The sequence below is a fragment of the Leptonychotes weddellii genome, chromosome 7 (assembly GCF_054177405.1).
Source record: "Leptonychotes weddellii isolate Sample4059 chromosome 7, ASM5417740v2, whole genome shotgun sequence".
Taxonomy (NCBI): Eukaryota; Metazoa; Chordata; class Mammalia; order Carnivora; family Phocidae; genus Leptonychotes; species Leptonychotes weddellii.
Window position 1 is genome coordinate 102,657,617 of NC_138375.1, and position 16,700 is coordinate 102,674,316.

At 38.9% G+C, this 16,700-nt stretch overlaps 1 protein-coding gene and 1 long non-coding RNA gene across 3 annotated transcripts in view; both read right to left on the reverse strand.

Moving 5' to 3' along the window:
* Positions 1 to 16,700, reverse strand: part of LOC145722718 (uncharacterized) — an 83,358-nt gene that overhangs the window by 42,849 nt on the left and 23,809 nt on the right. The gene's annotated exons all lie outside the window — the stretch shown is intronic.
* The window catches only part of GPBP1 (GC-rich promoter binding protein 1), a 70,833-nt gene that overhangs the window by 27,941 nt on the left and 26,192 nt on the right, over positions 1 to 16,700 (reverse strand). For both annotated transcript variants that reach the window (XM_006740370.3, XM_006740371.3), the window contains exon 3: positions 13,109 to 13,228. In XM_006740370.3, coding sequence (XP_006740433.1) covers positions 13,109 to 13,171 — 63 coding nt within the window. In that variant the 5' untranslated portion in view covers positions 13,172 to 13,228. The remainder of the gene's footprint in view (positions 1 to 13,108; positions 13,229 to 16,700) is intronic.

Below are 16,700 nucleotides of genomic sequence, written 5' to 3' on the forward strand. Positions count from 1 at the left end.
TTAACGACATCTACTTACCCAAAAACTTTAAAAGTAAAATGCCACCATAAGGGAAACAAGGCAAAACATAGTGTACTTCCTCTTACATGACAAAATATAAAACTCCGTATCATACATTACTTGATTTAAAATAGCTCAAGGTTTTCTTTAGTATCAGAAAAGTTATGGCAAATGAAGCTAAAATTCTAAGTTCTTCAGATTTATTTCCAAACTCTTCCCCAAAACAAATGTTTTTTAAAAATTATCTAAATAATATATATAGAGGCACCTAGCTGGCTCAGTCAGTGGAGCATGGGACTCTTGATCTCAGTGTTTTGAGCTCAAGCCCCACGTTGGGTGGGGGGATTACTTATGAATAAAATCTTAAAAAAAAAAAAATGTACAAGAACTATTTTTAGGGGCGCCTGGGTGGCTTGGTCGGTTAAGTGTCTGCCTCTGGCTCAGGTCATGATCTCAGGGTCCTGGGATCAAGCTCCCTGCTCAGCAGGGTGTCTGCTTCTCCCTCTGCCTCTCCCCAGGCCCCCTTCATGCTCACTCACTCCCTCTCAATAAATAAAATCTTTATTTTTTTTTTTAAGATTTTATGTATGTATTTGTCAAAGAGAGAGAGAGAGTGTGTGTGTGTGTGTGTGTGCATGCACACACCAGCTGCGGGAACAGCAGGCAGAGGGAGAGGGAGAAGCAGGCTCCCTGATGAGCAGGGAGCCCGACCACGCGGGGCTTGATCCCAGGACCCCGGAATCATGACCTGAGCCGAAGGCAGACACTTAACCAACTGAGCCACCCAAGTGCCCCTAAATAAAATCTTTAAAAAATCTTTAAAAAAAAAAAAAAAACCAAAAACTATTTTTAAAAATTAGGAAATCTATAAGGACGCCTGGGTGGTTCAGTCGGTTAACCGTCTGCCTTCGGCTCAGGTCATGATCCCGGGGTCCTGGGATCGAGTCCCATGTTGGGGTCCCTGCTCGGCGAGAAGCCTGCTTCTCCCTCTGCTTGTGCTCTCTCTCTCTCTGACAAATAAATAAAATCTTAAAAAAAAAATAAAAAATAAAAATAAACAAAAATTAGGAATCTATAAAAATCATGAAAGTCACAACTGTCTATAAACGTTGCTGTTCTTTCCCAGTATTAACCCATTAATCTCATAAGATCATAATCAAAACTTCAAACCTTTTCTTAAAATGCCCTGACCATTTCTCTGGGCTGGACTTATCTTACAACCACCTCCAGGACAAGGAGCAGAGTCTCTAGTTGCAATGTAAACCCACTGCACATACCCATGTCATCCACTGGGCCCCTCCACATTGTCACTATGGGACTTACTGGTGCTGCTCTCCGAAGCAGCCTCATCCTCATGTTGCTTATTGTGCCAAGATAAGTCCCCTTGATATTCTCATATCTTCAGACAGCATCCATGCAACAGTAGTAACAGGTCACCATGGTAGGCTTCCAAGCAGGGTAAAAACGCAAACCATTCACGGACCGCTAACAGTTTGGGTGGTGAGGATGTAATGCTAACAGAGCTTAAATTTTCTAGAAAAAATAAATACAAGGGTCTCTAGGCCACATTAGGGCATAAGCGAAGACTCTCAAGATTCTGGCAGCAACTGCTGTCATCCAAGTGACAGGTGGAAGTAAAGGTCCCTCAATGTTTAGCAGTCAACTGGCAAAGAGTAGAATTGAAACCAGGTGTCCAAATAGTGCTTTAGGTTTGGTAACTCTCCCAAGTAGAACGATGGGATTTTTTATTATGACAATGGGGTCCCACCTGAAAGGCAGACACTGCTGTGGCTGCTGAACCAAGACAACTCCAAAGATGAATAGAGGTCAGCAACGAGGATACAGTTTTAGAAAGATTAAAAAGTCATTAGAAGAAAATCTGTTAAGGCTACGGCCTACTTGGAAACAAAATAAATGCAGAACCTCGCTTCCTGGAGTGGAAGTGTTCTGTGCCCTCTGTACTCCCTGATCCCTCCCTTCCCTACTACATCAACCTCAGCAGCCTTTATGAGAATGTCAAGTATACTGGTATTTAAGGAAAGGGACAAACTTTTATAGCTCTGCTAGACACACATGCTCAAGTCACCATCTACCCACTTCCATGAGGAGTGAGACAGTACTAAGCATAGGGGTGGCTGAAAATACTGAGGAATGTGGGAAAAGACATGTCAGTGCGGTGCATGGGGGCAGGAAACGCCCCATCCTGTGAGTCTGCTGAAGCCAGAAGGTACACAGGAGAAGAAGCAACATCAACCCTGGGTTGAGGAAATCAGAAGAGAAACAGTAAGCCTACAAGCCACACATGCAATCCCCAAAAGAGTTATCTTCTCCTCCACCGTGTACTTTCCCACTTTCACAGATGAAGAAATCATGTAATCTCCCAAAAGCTTGGATTGTAACCCTTAAGTGCATGTACAAAACTTCTTAGTCTGTGCCACTGTAGTGAGAAAAGGTGCCCCAAAGACCCAATTTGACTGATTTTGAAGTTTGAGGAAAATTCAGCAGTAGGAAAGAAAAATTAAAGTGATCTTGCAGGTGAGGCTTTTAGAGCAATTCAATGTACTATTGTTTGTTGTGTTTTAACTTGGTACTAATTGTTACTGAAAATGCTCAAGAGTCTTCCATTTAGGGAATACCGCAGGATGACAGATGATTCCTGTCCCGGACCTTCCAGGTAGTCTAGCAAAAAACACTACAGGCTCCCAGAAGGAAAGAAAGAAAAAAAGAGAGAGAGATAGTTAGAAAATTTGATGGGTAGTGAAATACTCACAGGCTATTTCCCAGTACAGCAGTGCCATGTGCCTGCCATGTACACCCCCTTTTTAAAGGGTATATGGCTCTCGCCGTACTGCTGAGCTTTTAAATGAAAGTGAACCAGAAAAGGGGGCCCATTAGGGCTCCTGATCTAATGCAAAGTATTTGAGCATGCGGCTGACCTGGCCACTGGGACATCTGTTTTGCACAAAGTGGCAACTACCCTCTGGGGTAAACCTTATTCCCCTCCCTGACACCATAACAAGCTCCTGGTTCAATAAGGCTCTCAAATCATAGTCCCCTGAATGCCTAGGTCTGGTTCACTGCTGATTCAACTCCGTTAAAAGAGGACAGTGTCCACTGGGTGGCAGCAGCCATCCGCCCCAACAACTCTGGAAGACCAAGTGGCTAAGTATCATTCGGCACAATGGGCTAAAATGAAAACTACAACACTGGACTTAAGTCTTAAGGACTAGACATTTTATGTTTTTCTGCCTCTTGGACTGTTGCCAATGTCCTAGTCATCTGGCAGATCACCTGAAAAACTAGAGACTAGCATATTAAAGGTAATTCTTTGGGGTTATAAACTGTGAAGCTGCTACTGCTGATGAGACAATCTGAATCACTCAGAAGCTTACAGTAAAATATGCTGGCATAAAGAACAACTAAAATCAGAATACTGCTGAAGTCTGTAGCACGCCACCTAGATCCATCATCGCACCAAACATGTAACTGTCCACTACCATAGACTGGTCACAAAATAGACCACTTTTTCTTTCTGATGCAGAAGCCCCCTCTGCATGCTAACCTGTGAGCCTGCCAAAAGTTGGTCCATTTGTCCCACTGTGAAGGAGGCCATATTACACATTACACATCAAACCTGTGATCACTTCTTGGAGCTATCAATACTGTTTCATCACTGTTGAAATTTTTTCAGGTTACAGTGTTACTGTTGCGATCTCACTGGCTAACTCTGGTCACACGATTGTGACCCTTGAAATTAATCCATGTCATTTTTTCGGACCATCAATATTCCAGTATTAGTGCATCTTTTGTCATGAAGGTCAACCTGCAATGGGTCAATATTCAAGTAGTATATTCAAGACATTATACACACCCTACTATCCACAGGCATCCAGTCTATCAAACAACAGAAATGGTCTCCTCAAAATTCAACTCAGAACAATCTGCAACTACATTCCTCAACTCTTCACACACTTTAATGAGATACTTTGGTCAATGAATCAGCACACCCAAAGAGAGATCATCTCTTCCTAGCCACTTCCTAGGTAGTAATTAGGATTAAAAAAAAGAAAGAGTTATGAAATTATACAGACCTATTTCTTTTTTTAAGGATTTTTTATTTATTTGACAGACACAGCGAGAGAGGGAGCAGAAGCAGGGGGAGAGGGAGAAGCAGGCTTCCCGCTGAGCAGGGAGCCCAATGCGGGGCTCAATCCCAGGACCCTGTTGCCCAATGACTGAGCCACCCAAGTGCCCCAATATACAGACTTATTTTTAAAATATCAGGATTTTGCCCTGATTATCTCTTCACATGATGCTTCTTTCTCCTAAGAGAAACTGCAGGCCAAGCTACCTCTCAAGGAAATGGTCTGGTCAAAAAGAAACCTAATGAATTCAAACAATCTGGTTTGGCCACCTGGATTCTCTTTTTGGTGCGACATGATCCTGTATCTGAAAATAGTGACCATTTCCTTCAGTATACTTCTCACCAAGTACTCAGTACAGTGTCCAATGTGGACTAGGGTGAGCATTATAATGGGTCTCTACAATTATGTAAAAATGTCCTTAACCCACTTACATCCAACTCTTCCAGATAAAAAATCTGGGTGCGAATAGGGAATTTTTCTTTGAGCAACGTCAGCTATCCAAATAAGACACACCAATTTCATGGATATAGAAAGAAAAAACCCTAGCATCTGTAGAGGGAACATCTTTGACTCCAGAAGGTGCAGGAAGGAAGAAAAATTAATGCTCTATCTCCTAGAACCAGCACCACTGCCTGAATCATACAAAAGCTGGAGAAAACACTGATCACTGCTAGATGTGTTATCATATACTCTGAAATCAGAAACACTCATGTGACCATAAACAGTCCCTAACTATTCTCCTGTGCTTGATGTCAAGAGCAGTTCCTGAATGTGAATGTGTAAAAACACTTAAACCAGCACAACCTGGGGGCGCCTGGGTGGCTCAGTCGGTGAAGCGTCTGCCTTTGGTTCAGGTTATGATCCCAGATCCTGGGATCAAGCCCGCATCAGCCTCCCTGCTCAGTGGAGAGCCTGCGTCTCCCTCTCCCTCTGCCTCTGCCTGCCACTCCCCCTGCTTGTACTCTCTGGCAATTAAATAAACAAAAATCTTCAAAAAGCAGCAACAAACAACAACAACAACCAAAAAAAAAAACCCAACTGACTGATAAAAATTCATGATTCTCCGAACACCTGACTGGTCTTAGGTTATGCCATATATGGCAAATGATGCTGCAAGTAATGGTGACAATGTCCATGATTCTTAACCAAACTAATGTAATATTATTAATCCAAATCATGTTTAACAAATCCTTAAGTAAAGTGATCTGTGCCCCTTCAGGTGGAATGTCTTTATGTGAGGGAAAATAAGCCACAGGCTAGCTTCAATGAAGGATGAGAGTTGTTTTCTGGCCCATCTATTGTCCTTATATTGTAGGTTAAGGACACCAAAAATCACGTCAGTTTAAACTCTCCTGAGTGGATTTCAATGGGTAAGAGAGAAGCCTCAGACCACATACTGGCTGGATGGGGAAAAAAAAAAAAAAATCACCTACCTGTCCTCTCTAGGATTTGCTCACAACCAGCTAGATCCTGGTCTTACCCTGCTGTTGAGGATGTTAAGAGAAGCCTTATTTAAGGGGCGCCTGGGTGGCTCAGTTGGTTAAGCGACTGCCTTCGGCTCAGGTCATGATCCTGGAGTCCCAGGATCGAGTCCCGCATCGGGCTCCCTGCTCAGCAGGGAGTCTGCTTCTCCCTCTGACCCTCCCCCTCTCATGCTCTCTATCTCATTCTCTCTCTCAAATAAATAAAAATCTTTAAAAAAAAAAAAAAAAGAAGCCTTATTTAAATGCTGTATAAAACAATTAAATGGATTTGGTTTTAGCCTTGCTTAGAATAATCAAAGTGGCTGACAGAGTGGTATAATCATATGAAAATTCAAGTTTGGCCAAGAACATGTAGGGCCGATGGGTTGATTGTTGGGACAGGAAACCCATCAGGGGCCCTGAGCACTTCCTTTCATTCTTCTTCTATGCCAAGAATGCAAGAATGCAAGGCCTTCACTGCTCTTTGTATGGCCCATTTCTCAAGTTTATGTCTGCAGTGAGCATCATTTGAGAGATGACAGGTAGCATCCTTCTCTGGGACAAAAAGCAAGCTTATTATAAATGCAGTAGACTCCCCCACTCAGCACCAAGGGTAGCATCCACCTGGACCCATCCATGTCAACTACCAAAGGTTTTAGGGGGCATGAAGAACCAGTGCCGACATCATGCTTATTCTGCTTGTCATTCTACTAATAAAGTTCTTGGCCCTTGATCCAGGAGTCTCATGTCTCCTGCCAGCATCTATGTGAGCTTGCTAGCAGGAAAAAACCCAGACCCTTCACAGATTGACATATACACAATAACATAAGAATAAGAAATACAATAAGGCTAAAAAGGTAGATAGGAAACTTATTATTTGTGAATGTATGACTGCCCATATTTAAAAAAAACAAAATATAACAGAGAGTAAGAACTAAAGCTGCTAGATACAACACAAGATGTAATATATCTGTAGCAAAGACTTAATAATAAAGCTTTTTATTCCTTTTTTAAGTAAACTCTATGCCAATGTGGGCCTGAACTCACAACCCAAGATTTAGAGTTCCATGCTCTACCAACTAAGCCAGCCACACACCCCAATAATAAAGCTTTTTAAAATATCACTTAGGGGGCGCCTGGGTGGCTCAGATTGTTAAGTGTCTGCCTTCAGCTCAGGTCATGATCCCAGACTCCTGGGATCGAGTCCCGCATCGGGCTCCCTGCTCAGCGGGGAGCCTGCTTCTCCCTCTGCCTCTCTGTCTCTTATGAATAAGTAAAATCTTTAAAAAATAAAATAAAATAAAATATCATTCAGGGGCACCTGGTGGAGCTTAAGCCCCATGTAGGACATAGAGTTTACTTAATAAAAAATAAATTAAATAAATATAATTTAAAATAGCCAACAAGTACTACAAATACACCCAATGAAATATATATGCAAGACTGAAAAACACTGTAACTTTAAAAATGTTAAAAATGACATGTGCATACATATATGTAATACATATACATACACGTGTACAGATGTATGTTGTCCTAAACTAACATGAAAAGAAAAGGAACCCAAAAGAAGTAACGAAGAATGCTAAAAGGTGTTTCATAGAAATGTAACTCCACGTCCAAGAAAGACTGAAAATGCAGTTTATGACAAAGAATGGCAAGAAACTGTGATAATCTAACAAAGTCTGACAAGCATTTAATGTAAAGAGAATAGTTACTAGCTCGTACACCATGCAGAAGAGGAATTTGGCAGTATCTAACCAAGTCCCAGCAATTTTTTTCTTTTCTTTTTTTTTTAAAGATTTTTTATTTATTTATCTGAGAGAGAGAATGGGAGACAGAGAGCATGAGAGGGGGAGGATCAGAGGGAGAAGCAGACTCCCCGCTGAGCAGGAAGTCCGATGCGGGACTCGATCCCAGGACTCCAGGATCATGACCTGAGCTGAAGGCAGTTGCTTAACCAACTGAGCCACCCAGGTGCCCCCCAGCAATTTTTTCCTGAATCTACACTGAAGCCTTCTATTCAAACTGTGGTCTACAAACAAGCAGAATCAAATTCACTTTGAAGACTGTTATAACTCAGGCCCCGTCGAAGAACTACTGAAATGAGAATCTGCATTTTAACAAAATCCCCAGGTTATTTATTTATTTATTTATTTAAAGATTTTATTTATTTGACAGAGAGATAGAACAGGTAGGCAGAGAGGCAGGCAGAGGGAGAGGGAGAGGCAGGCTCCCCACCGAGCAGGGAGCCCGATGCGGGGCTCGATCCCAGGGACCCTGGGATCATGACCTGAGCCGAAGGCAGCCGCCTAACCGACTGAGCCACCCAGGCACCCCCCCAGGTTATTTATTTTTAAGATTTTATTTATTTATTCATGAGACAGAGAGAGAGAGAGAAAGGCAGAGGGAGAAGCAGGCTCCCCACCTTGGAGCAGGGAGCCCGATGCGGGACTTGATCCCAAGACCCTGGGATCAGGACCTGAGCTGAAGGCAGATGCTTAACCAACTGAGCCACCCAGGAGCCCCCCAGGTTATTTTCTTACCCATTCAAGTGTGAGGAGCAGTGGCCTAAAATTTCTTATCCATGTGTACAAGGAGATACCATAAAAATATTCAATGCAGTATTTCTCTAGAGTAGCCAAAAGTTATGTTATGAACAATCTAAACTTAAATGGACAAATAAAATGTAGTATAGATAAACAAAACAGGATACCACACAGAGTTTTAAGATGGTTACACTACATTTGTGGATATCCAACATGGGGGGAGAAAATCTCAAAGATACAATGAATGTAAAAGTAAGATGCAGACATATACATAAAAATCACTGATAAAATTTTTTAAACATACATAACAATACCATTTGACATTCACATACGTAGTTATAGGAATATATGCTGAGAATACCTCTGGGGAAAAATGAAGAGAAAGGACGTGAAGAAATAGAGGACAGTGGACTTCAATTGCATACATAATGCTTTACTTCCAAAAGCAATAAAAGCTAATCTAGAAGAATGTTAAGATAGGACTATCTTGATGTTTAATAAATATTCATTTAATTATTATCTATCATTCTGTGTATGTTTCATTAAAACCTTCAATGAGGTTTTTTAAAGAATTATCAAAACATGTAAAGAACTGCTGAATCACTACATTGTACACCTGAAACTAATATAACACTGTATGTTCACTATACTGGAATAAAAATTAAAAACTTAAAGAAAGAATTACCAAAACAAATAAGCAAATTACAAATTACCAAAGCAAATATATCTGCAATGGCAAACAAATTCCCCAATGTAAGGGCGCCTGGATGGCTCAGTCGTTAAGTGTCTGCCTTCGGCTCAGGTCATGATCCCAGGGTTCTGGGATCGAGCCCTGCATCGGGCTCCCTGCTCAGCGGGAAGCCTGCTTCTCCCTCTCCCACTCCCCCTGCTTCTGTTCCCTCTCTCGCTGTCTCTCTGTCAAATAAAAATCTTAAAAAAAAAAAATTCCTCAAGTGAAAAGAGCTATTACAAAATCACTAAGAAACAGATTACATGAACAAGCAGTTCTTAAGAAACCATAACACCAAAATATACTCAACCATAATTTAAAAATGCAAAATAATGAACTACCATATTTCATCTAATTGCAGATTAAAAAATATGAAAACATCCAGTGTTGCCAAAACTGAGAACACTAGCCCCCTCTTAAATTCTGATGGGATTATAAATAAGTATAACCTTTTTTTTTTTTTTAAGTAGGCTCCACACCCAGCATGTAGCCCAACACAAAGCTTGAATTCAGGACCCTGAGATCACAACCTGAACTGAAATCAAGAGTAGGACACCTAACCGACTAAACCACCCCAATACAACCTTTTTGAGAGCTATTAGACATTACCTACCAAAATGTACAAACCCTCTGATCCACTGATTCTACTAAGAATTTACCCCACAAATGTATTCAAGAGATGCCTAGACAATCCTGCAGCTCAGTCCATTAATTGGTAAACTAATTAAATAATAACACATAGATCCACTCAATAAAAGATTTCAGAGACACTGAAAAGTCAGATCCGTAAGCAGTGATGATAGATATTGGAGATGCCATCTCTAAAGTGAAAAAAATTAATTTTATCCAAACCAGAATAAAAATACATTCTGGTGTCTGCATAAAAGCATCCTAATATTCACTTCTGAAAATTAGTCTACTACCTAACAGTTGAGAAAAGAAATTTATTAACTTGATAAACATTAAAGTCAGGCACACATGGATTCGTATCCTACCTCCAGCACTTTGGGGCACATTACTTACCTCTCTCAACCTCAGTTCCCTCCTTTGTATACGGGAGAAAGAAAACAGAATTTACCTCTTATGTTTTTTATTGGTATTCACATGAACTGTTTTATACAATCATTGGTACGAGAATTTACCTCTTACGTTTTTTGTTGGTATTCACATGAACTGTTTTATACAATCATTAGTACGTAATGACTCAAAAAAACAGATACTACCATGAGCAAGAAAGAGACCCTCCCTATCCCTTTACCGTCTTTATCCCTTTACATACTTAAAACCTTTTTCTGGATTCCTTTAAAGAGTAACTTAGCAATTTTTTCTTGGATGCCCGCAGTATGAGTCACCAGTTAACAAAAACTCTACATAGTAAATAAGAAGTTTCATTGAACTCCACTACCAGTCTGACTGAATTTTCTGATCTTCTCTAGCCTCAACTTTAAATACACATTTTCAACGCAAGCCAACAGTTTACGCACTATTCAAAGAAATTTTGGTAAAATATTAATGACTATTTTTGATGCTGCCGTGAAAGAATCCATAATGCACTAATGCTACACTCTAGCCAGAGAAGTAATTACAGAATATTGAATATGAATATGAATTTACTGTAATGGAATGTCATCAAACAGGTCTGTATTATTTTGTACTTAAAAAGAATAAAAATTCCTGTATTTTCTATTTTGTACCACATATTTGCTCTTTCAGTATCACATCCCTGCCATCAACCACCTTCTCCCCACCTTTTTTAAGTAGGCTCCACACAACCAACGTGGGGCTTAAGTTCACCACCCCGAGACCAAGAGTTACACGCTTTTCCAAATAAGCCAGGCAGGTGCCCCAGGAATCTTCCTTCTTCTAACAATACTATGAAAGCATACCTCAACCTGATTACAGGGATCGATTGATTTATCACCCTTCCTACGGTAAGATGGCCAAAAGAAGCATCTAAAACAAAGAGGTATCTAAACTTTTCCAGTATCTACAACTATTTCAGTTCAGTATTGCTTCAATAATAAAAATGTTATTACCCAAAATGTAACTCAGGATCTATTAAAGGATGACAGTATCAGTAGAAATTTACATTTTCTAATAAAGAAAACAGAAGACCACAAGAGAAAACATTAGTGCACCACAGATGTATGACTATTATTTTAGTTATACTAACTATGTGTATACAAAACATTATGTAAAATTTACTTTTTATTGGGTCCCAATCAACAGCTCAAATGTCAATGCCCTATGACCCATATAATCAACCACATGCAGTTTAAAATTTCACCACATGATGGGGCTAAAATTCTACACACCTCAGAAAACTACTAAAGTCCACTTCTAAAAATATCTTTTTATTTCAAGTCCTCATGCCTTTGAACAATAAATAAAGACTTCCATTACACTGAAACAGAGAACCCCACAGTAAATTAGTCTGTTCCATTTATTCAGGGTAAGATGAAAAGGGCTCTGGCAGAAAATAAGAGGTTAATTATAAATGAGAACCCATGAATAGTGATTTGGAGACATGAAAGGATAAGATGGAAGGTGTAAGAAGTCATTACTAAAAGCTCTATATTTGTCAAAACCACACTGGGTAAGGTCTAAGAAATAATTTCAAGTACTGCTAGTTAAGAATTCAAATAAATACCATTTTCTGTAGATAAATTAGAATAGGTTAGAATAATTGAGATTTAGAGGTGGCAATCCCAATTCTCAAAATCATCATTCATGAAGACCTATATCCAGATTAAGGGTCAGGTTCTGGAAACTGGAAAGCAGTAAGGATTTCACCACATAAACCAACAGTTAATCTTAATCAACCAACAGCTACTCCTAATCAACCTCAGATTAACATCTGAATGAAGACAAAAATTATTCTCAATCTTACCGTTTTGTAACTAACTTCCCAGGTGCTAATTTTTTATCAATCCCCTTGAAAATGAAAACAAGTGAGAAAGTAAACAAATAGAAAAAAGAAATAAAGGTGGGTGGCAGGAAACTCTACATAGTCAAGCTCTGAAGTAGGCCTGAAAAAAAATAAGCCTGCTAGAGGGCAACATTAGAGCAGCTGGGTTTACAAGGAAGGGGGGAGGGGAGTAAACTACACAGACCTACACCTAAGAGGAAAGGGGGCAATCAGAGAATCTCTAAGAAGTGTTCTCAGTAGCTTAATCAATATGTCTCCATTTCCTAACAATTTCAAATCCATGAAATGAGATATTTAATCATCTGACAGCATTCCAAAATGAGACCTACGTAAAGAGTACAGAATAGGAAATGCATCCTGGATTCTAGTCTAGGCTCACAGTATTTCTATGAAAAACAGGCAAGTCAATTAACCTTCCAGAGAATCCATCTGTACAAAATTACAGGCCAAAATTTGGGTCAATCTATTATGATCTGACAAGTCCTTACTGGGGAAGGACTTTCCAAATTATAAAAAATTGTTCCCATAAGAGTTGCTTTTAATAAACTTGTTTTTTTAAGAACTGCCTGTACCCCAAAAGTTCCTAGATGAACGCCTTAGCATGATAGAGCATGATTAACAGGCAAACAGATGATCAAAACTCTCCCCCTTGATTCCTTTGCACTATGGAAAAAACAAAGTCAAAGACAGCTATTAAGCCAGTTAGACTGGTTCTAACCAATTCCAAAGGTCTCTCTTATCAAGCCTTTAAGTGGAAGACAACTACAATGCCTAGAAAGTCTTATACAAACTACTGTTCTGATTTCTAAGTAAAATGAACATTTCTTAAGATTACTGAGGCCTGATATGTAACAATGTTGCAAAGTTTTCATCACTCCTGAAATTTTAGTGATGTGCCATTCAAAGTCTTATTTGTCTAAAAAAGAAATCTTCTGGGTATAAGCAAAGACCTCAAAAGCCTCAGATTTTTCTTTTAAAGTATTACCTACAGAACAGTAAGTAAAGCAAGTTATTATCTAAGGAATAGTACAGATAAAGGTAAGACACAATGTATCTAATGGGTTTGAGTTAAAATGTGTGGACCTCTGATTAGTACAAAAGACAACTGAAGTAAATGGTACAGTATGGTGATGGAAAACTGACTTTTTAAATAATAAAAACTAACAGATTCCGTATGAAATAACTTAGATAGTAATACATTTTTTCCACAAAAATATTAAGGCTTCACGTTTCAACTACATTTGCATACAAGAAGAAATGAGCAGACACAAAGAAAGAAATGCAAAGAGTACCTTTGTTGATGATGGTGGAGTAGGAAAATTAAGCCAGGCTGGAGCAAAGTCATGCTGCGCCATTTAGGTCCAGTCTCTCCAACTCAGTGAAACAAGGCTTCAACACCTCATGGCAAGTCCCTGTCATATAAAAATGGAAGGAAATTAGACCTGGAGCTCCTTGCCAAAATTATCTTCTTATGCTCTATCGCTTCTAAGCGACAATGATTTTACTAAAGATTCCAATTATAATGAAATTCTAAAATAGGCAAAAATATAACAGAAACTAGCTCACTGGAGTGGATGGGGGGAGAGGGCTTGTGGGGTAGAGGTATGACTGCAAAGGGAAGGTTATTCTTGAGGTAATGGGGGTTTTATCCTGATTGTGGTTATACAAATGTACAAATCTGTCAAAAATCAAATTGAATACTTAATATTGACCAATTTCACTATAAATAATCTCAGGAAACCTTATTTTTTTAAAAATTACTATGGTCTAATCCCAGACATCAAGTGTCTCTAAATGTGACAAACTAGGATGCACATTACACCATCTATAATGTATTCTCACCCCCACCCCAGATGGAATCTGAAATCTGACCTTTCACGAAGTTCAACACAGAGAAACAAATTAAAGGAAATCTGAGGGAAATAATCCAGCAAATCTAGATCACAGGATACTCGACAGGTGAAATGATCGGTTTTTTTCCCCCCAACAAATAAATGGCTTTCAACATGCAGATCAAACACATGTGGGCCTTACACAGATCCTTACTCAAACCAACCTTTAAAAAATGAAAATTAGGAAACAATCAAAAATTTAAACATGAACGGAACACTAAATGACATTAAGAAATTATTACTCATTTTAGATGTGACAATGTAGTGTGATGGTGGTAAATAAAAGACTGAAGTCTTTACAATTACACTGACGTATCTGGATGTTTTAAAAACCAGATAATGCTATGGAGCACTGGGTGTTATGCACAAACAATGAATCATGGAACACTACATCAAAAACTAATAATGCAGGGGCGCCTGGGTGGCTCAGTTGGTTAAGCGACTGCCTTCGGCTCAGGTCATGATCCTGGAGTCCCTAGATCGAGTCCCGCATCGGGCTCCCTGCTCGGCGGGGAGTCTGCTTCTCCCTCTGACCCTCCCCCCTCTCATGTGCTTGCTCTCTCTCATTCTCTCTCTCTCAAATAAATAAATAAAATCTTAAAAAAAAAATAAAAATAAAAATAAAACAACAAAAAAAAAAACTAATAATGTAATGTATGGTGATTAACATAATAAAAAATTTTTAAAAAATAAAAACCTGATAGTGCTAAATGGGGATAACTGAAATAGGTTGCACGTATGTTTATAAATGACAGTACAAGGAGGTGTGTAAATACTCTTTTCTCTAGTTATATATATGTTTGAAAATTTTCACAATGAAAAAGTTTGTTGTTTTTTAATTACAATCATCACATAAGTATCAAATATTTTAGACACTAGTGCTTTTCTGCATTCTGAATTTAACTTTCTGGGAGCCTCTATCGACTGCATCAATAAAAGTTTCAAGTTGCCAGCCCAATCTAAACAGCAAATTCAGTTTTTGGGTTTTTTTTAAATAAGGCGGAAGCCAATTGGGCAACTGTACTCATTTCAATACAAAGCTTAAGACTATCACTCAATGAAGGAATCAAATTTTCTGTGCATCACAATGTCTGAGTTTACTAATAACAAATGTTTTATATTTACAACTGCATAATCTAAAAAGTGAAATTTTAAAAAACAAAATCAATACCACTGTTAATCTTCCCTTTTCCAAATTCTTTCAAATATTGTTTCTATGAATCCTTTAACGTCATACCAACTTGCTAAAATACTTTAAGAAAAATTCTCAAATATTATAAAATATTCTATTTTTACTATCCCAAACTGTAGAGATCTATTTAACAAAAGGTTAAAAGTAGGGACGTCTGGGTGGCTCAGTTCGTGAAGTGGCCGCCTTCAGGTCAGGTCATGATCCCAGAGTCCTGGGATCAAGTCCCGCATGGGGCTCCTTGCTGGGCGAGGAATCTGCTTCTCCCTCTGCCTGTGCTGTCTCTGATATATAAATAAATCAAATCTTTTTGAAGAAAAAAAAAAAGTTAAGAGTGGCCAGACACAAGAAATGGATACAAATGGTAACTCACCAGGGTAATGAAAATGTTTAAATGGTATAAGCTTATATGAGCCATGAGCTGATGGCTGAAAAACCTTGATACAATCTGAGTACCCTGACACAACCAATGCCAGTAATACATTTGTGAAACAAATATAAGAGTGCACCTAATCAAAATAAACTACATAAAAATTCAGGCACTCTAAGCTCTAATTCTATTACCATCTTATACTACATTTTTAAGTCTTCAGAAATTAAAATGCAAACTAAAGTGTTTCTGGATGAGTAAAGGATTTTCATTATCTATTCTTACATGAAGCTACATACTAAGCTGCTTTGTGATGTATATAATAGGATGTTACTTTTCCAGTAAGCTTTTGTTGAAAAGCCCTAAAATTACAGTTTTAATAACTAAACGGGAATGAAAACTCGTTTAGTGTGTACAAAAAAAATTGCAGACAATCTGAAATAAATAAAGCTTATCATTTTAAATAGTCAAGTGATAAGTTATATACTAAAAACAATCCCTAGGAGACAAACCAATAATATTACCTATTCATTTTTGCAATGTCTTTAGAATTTTTAATTTAAATTTAGTTTTAAAAAATAAAGTATGAGGGCGCCTGGATGGCTCAGTTGGTTAAGCGACTGCCTTCAGCTCAGGTCATGATCCTGGAGTCCCGGGATCGAGTCCCACATGGGGGGGGGGGGGTCCCCGCTCAGCGGGGGGTCTGCTGCTCCCTCTGATCCCCTTCCCTCTCGTGCTCTCTGTCTCTCAAATAAATAAAATCTTTAAAAATAAATAAATAAAAAATAAAGTATGAATAGCTAATGGCAAAAGTTTTCACATTCTGAAAAAAGGTAAAGAACACTATTAGCTAATATTAAGGCATTTACACAAGTGAGAAGGAATCATGATAGGGCACCCCAAAATATGTTACTTTAACGTAAGAATAGTTTTGAGCTGAAGGCATTTTAATTCTTGCAATGCCTTATCTTTCTAAAAGCAGAGCCTCCAAAAAGAATTTATCAGTCCCCTCCCCTGGAGCAACTCTTCCCTACAGACACACACACAAAATCAGCACCACACCCAGACATTGCCACAAACTATCATTTCTCCCATCTATTCTCCTAAGGGCCCATTTACCTATCTTTCCAAAAAGTTACGTTTTTCCATTAAGTGCCCTTCCCCCGCTCACCATGGAATTAGGTAAAGAGTTGGCAAATTCTAACCACCCGAGTTACTCGGAGGTAGGAGCACACTCTAATAAACATCTATTTGTTTTCTCTTGTTAATCTTTCTTTTGTCAGTCTAATTTACAGGGCCCCAAGCCAGGGAACCTAGAAGGACAGAAGAAAGAAATTTTACCCCCTTACCTGTATAAAGCCAAATTAAACTTTCAAAAGTGCCACCCTATCAATTTCTTTTAACTACACTTAGTGCCATCCAAATTCATTCTA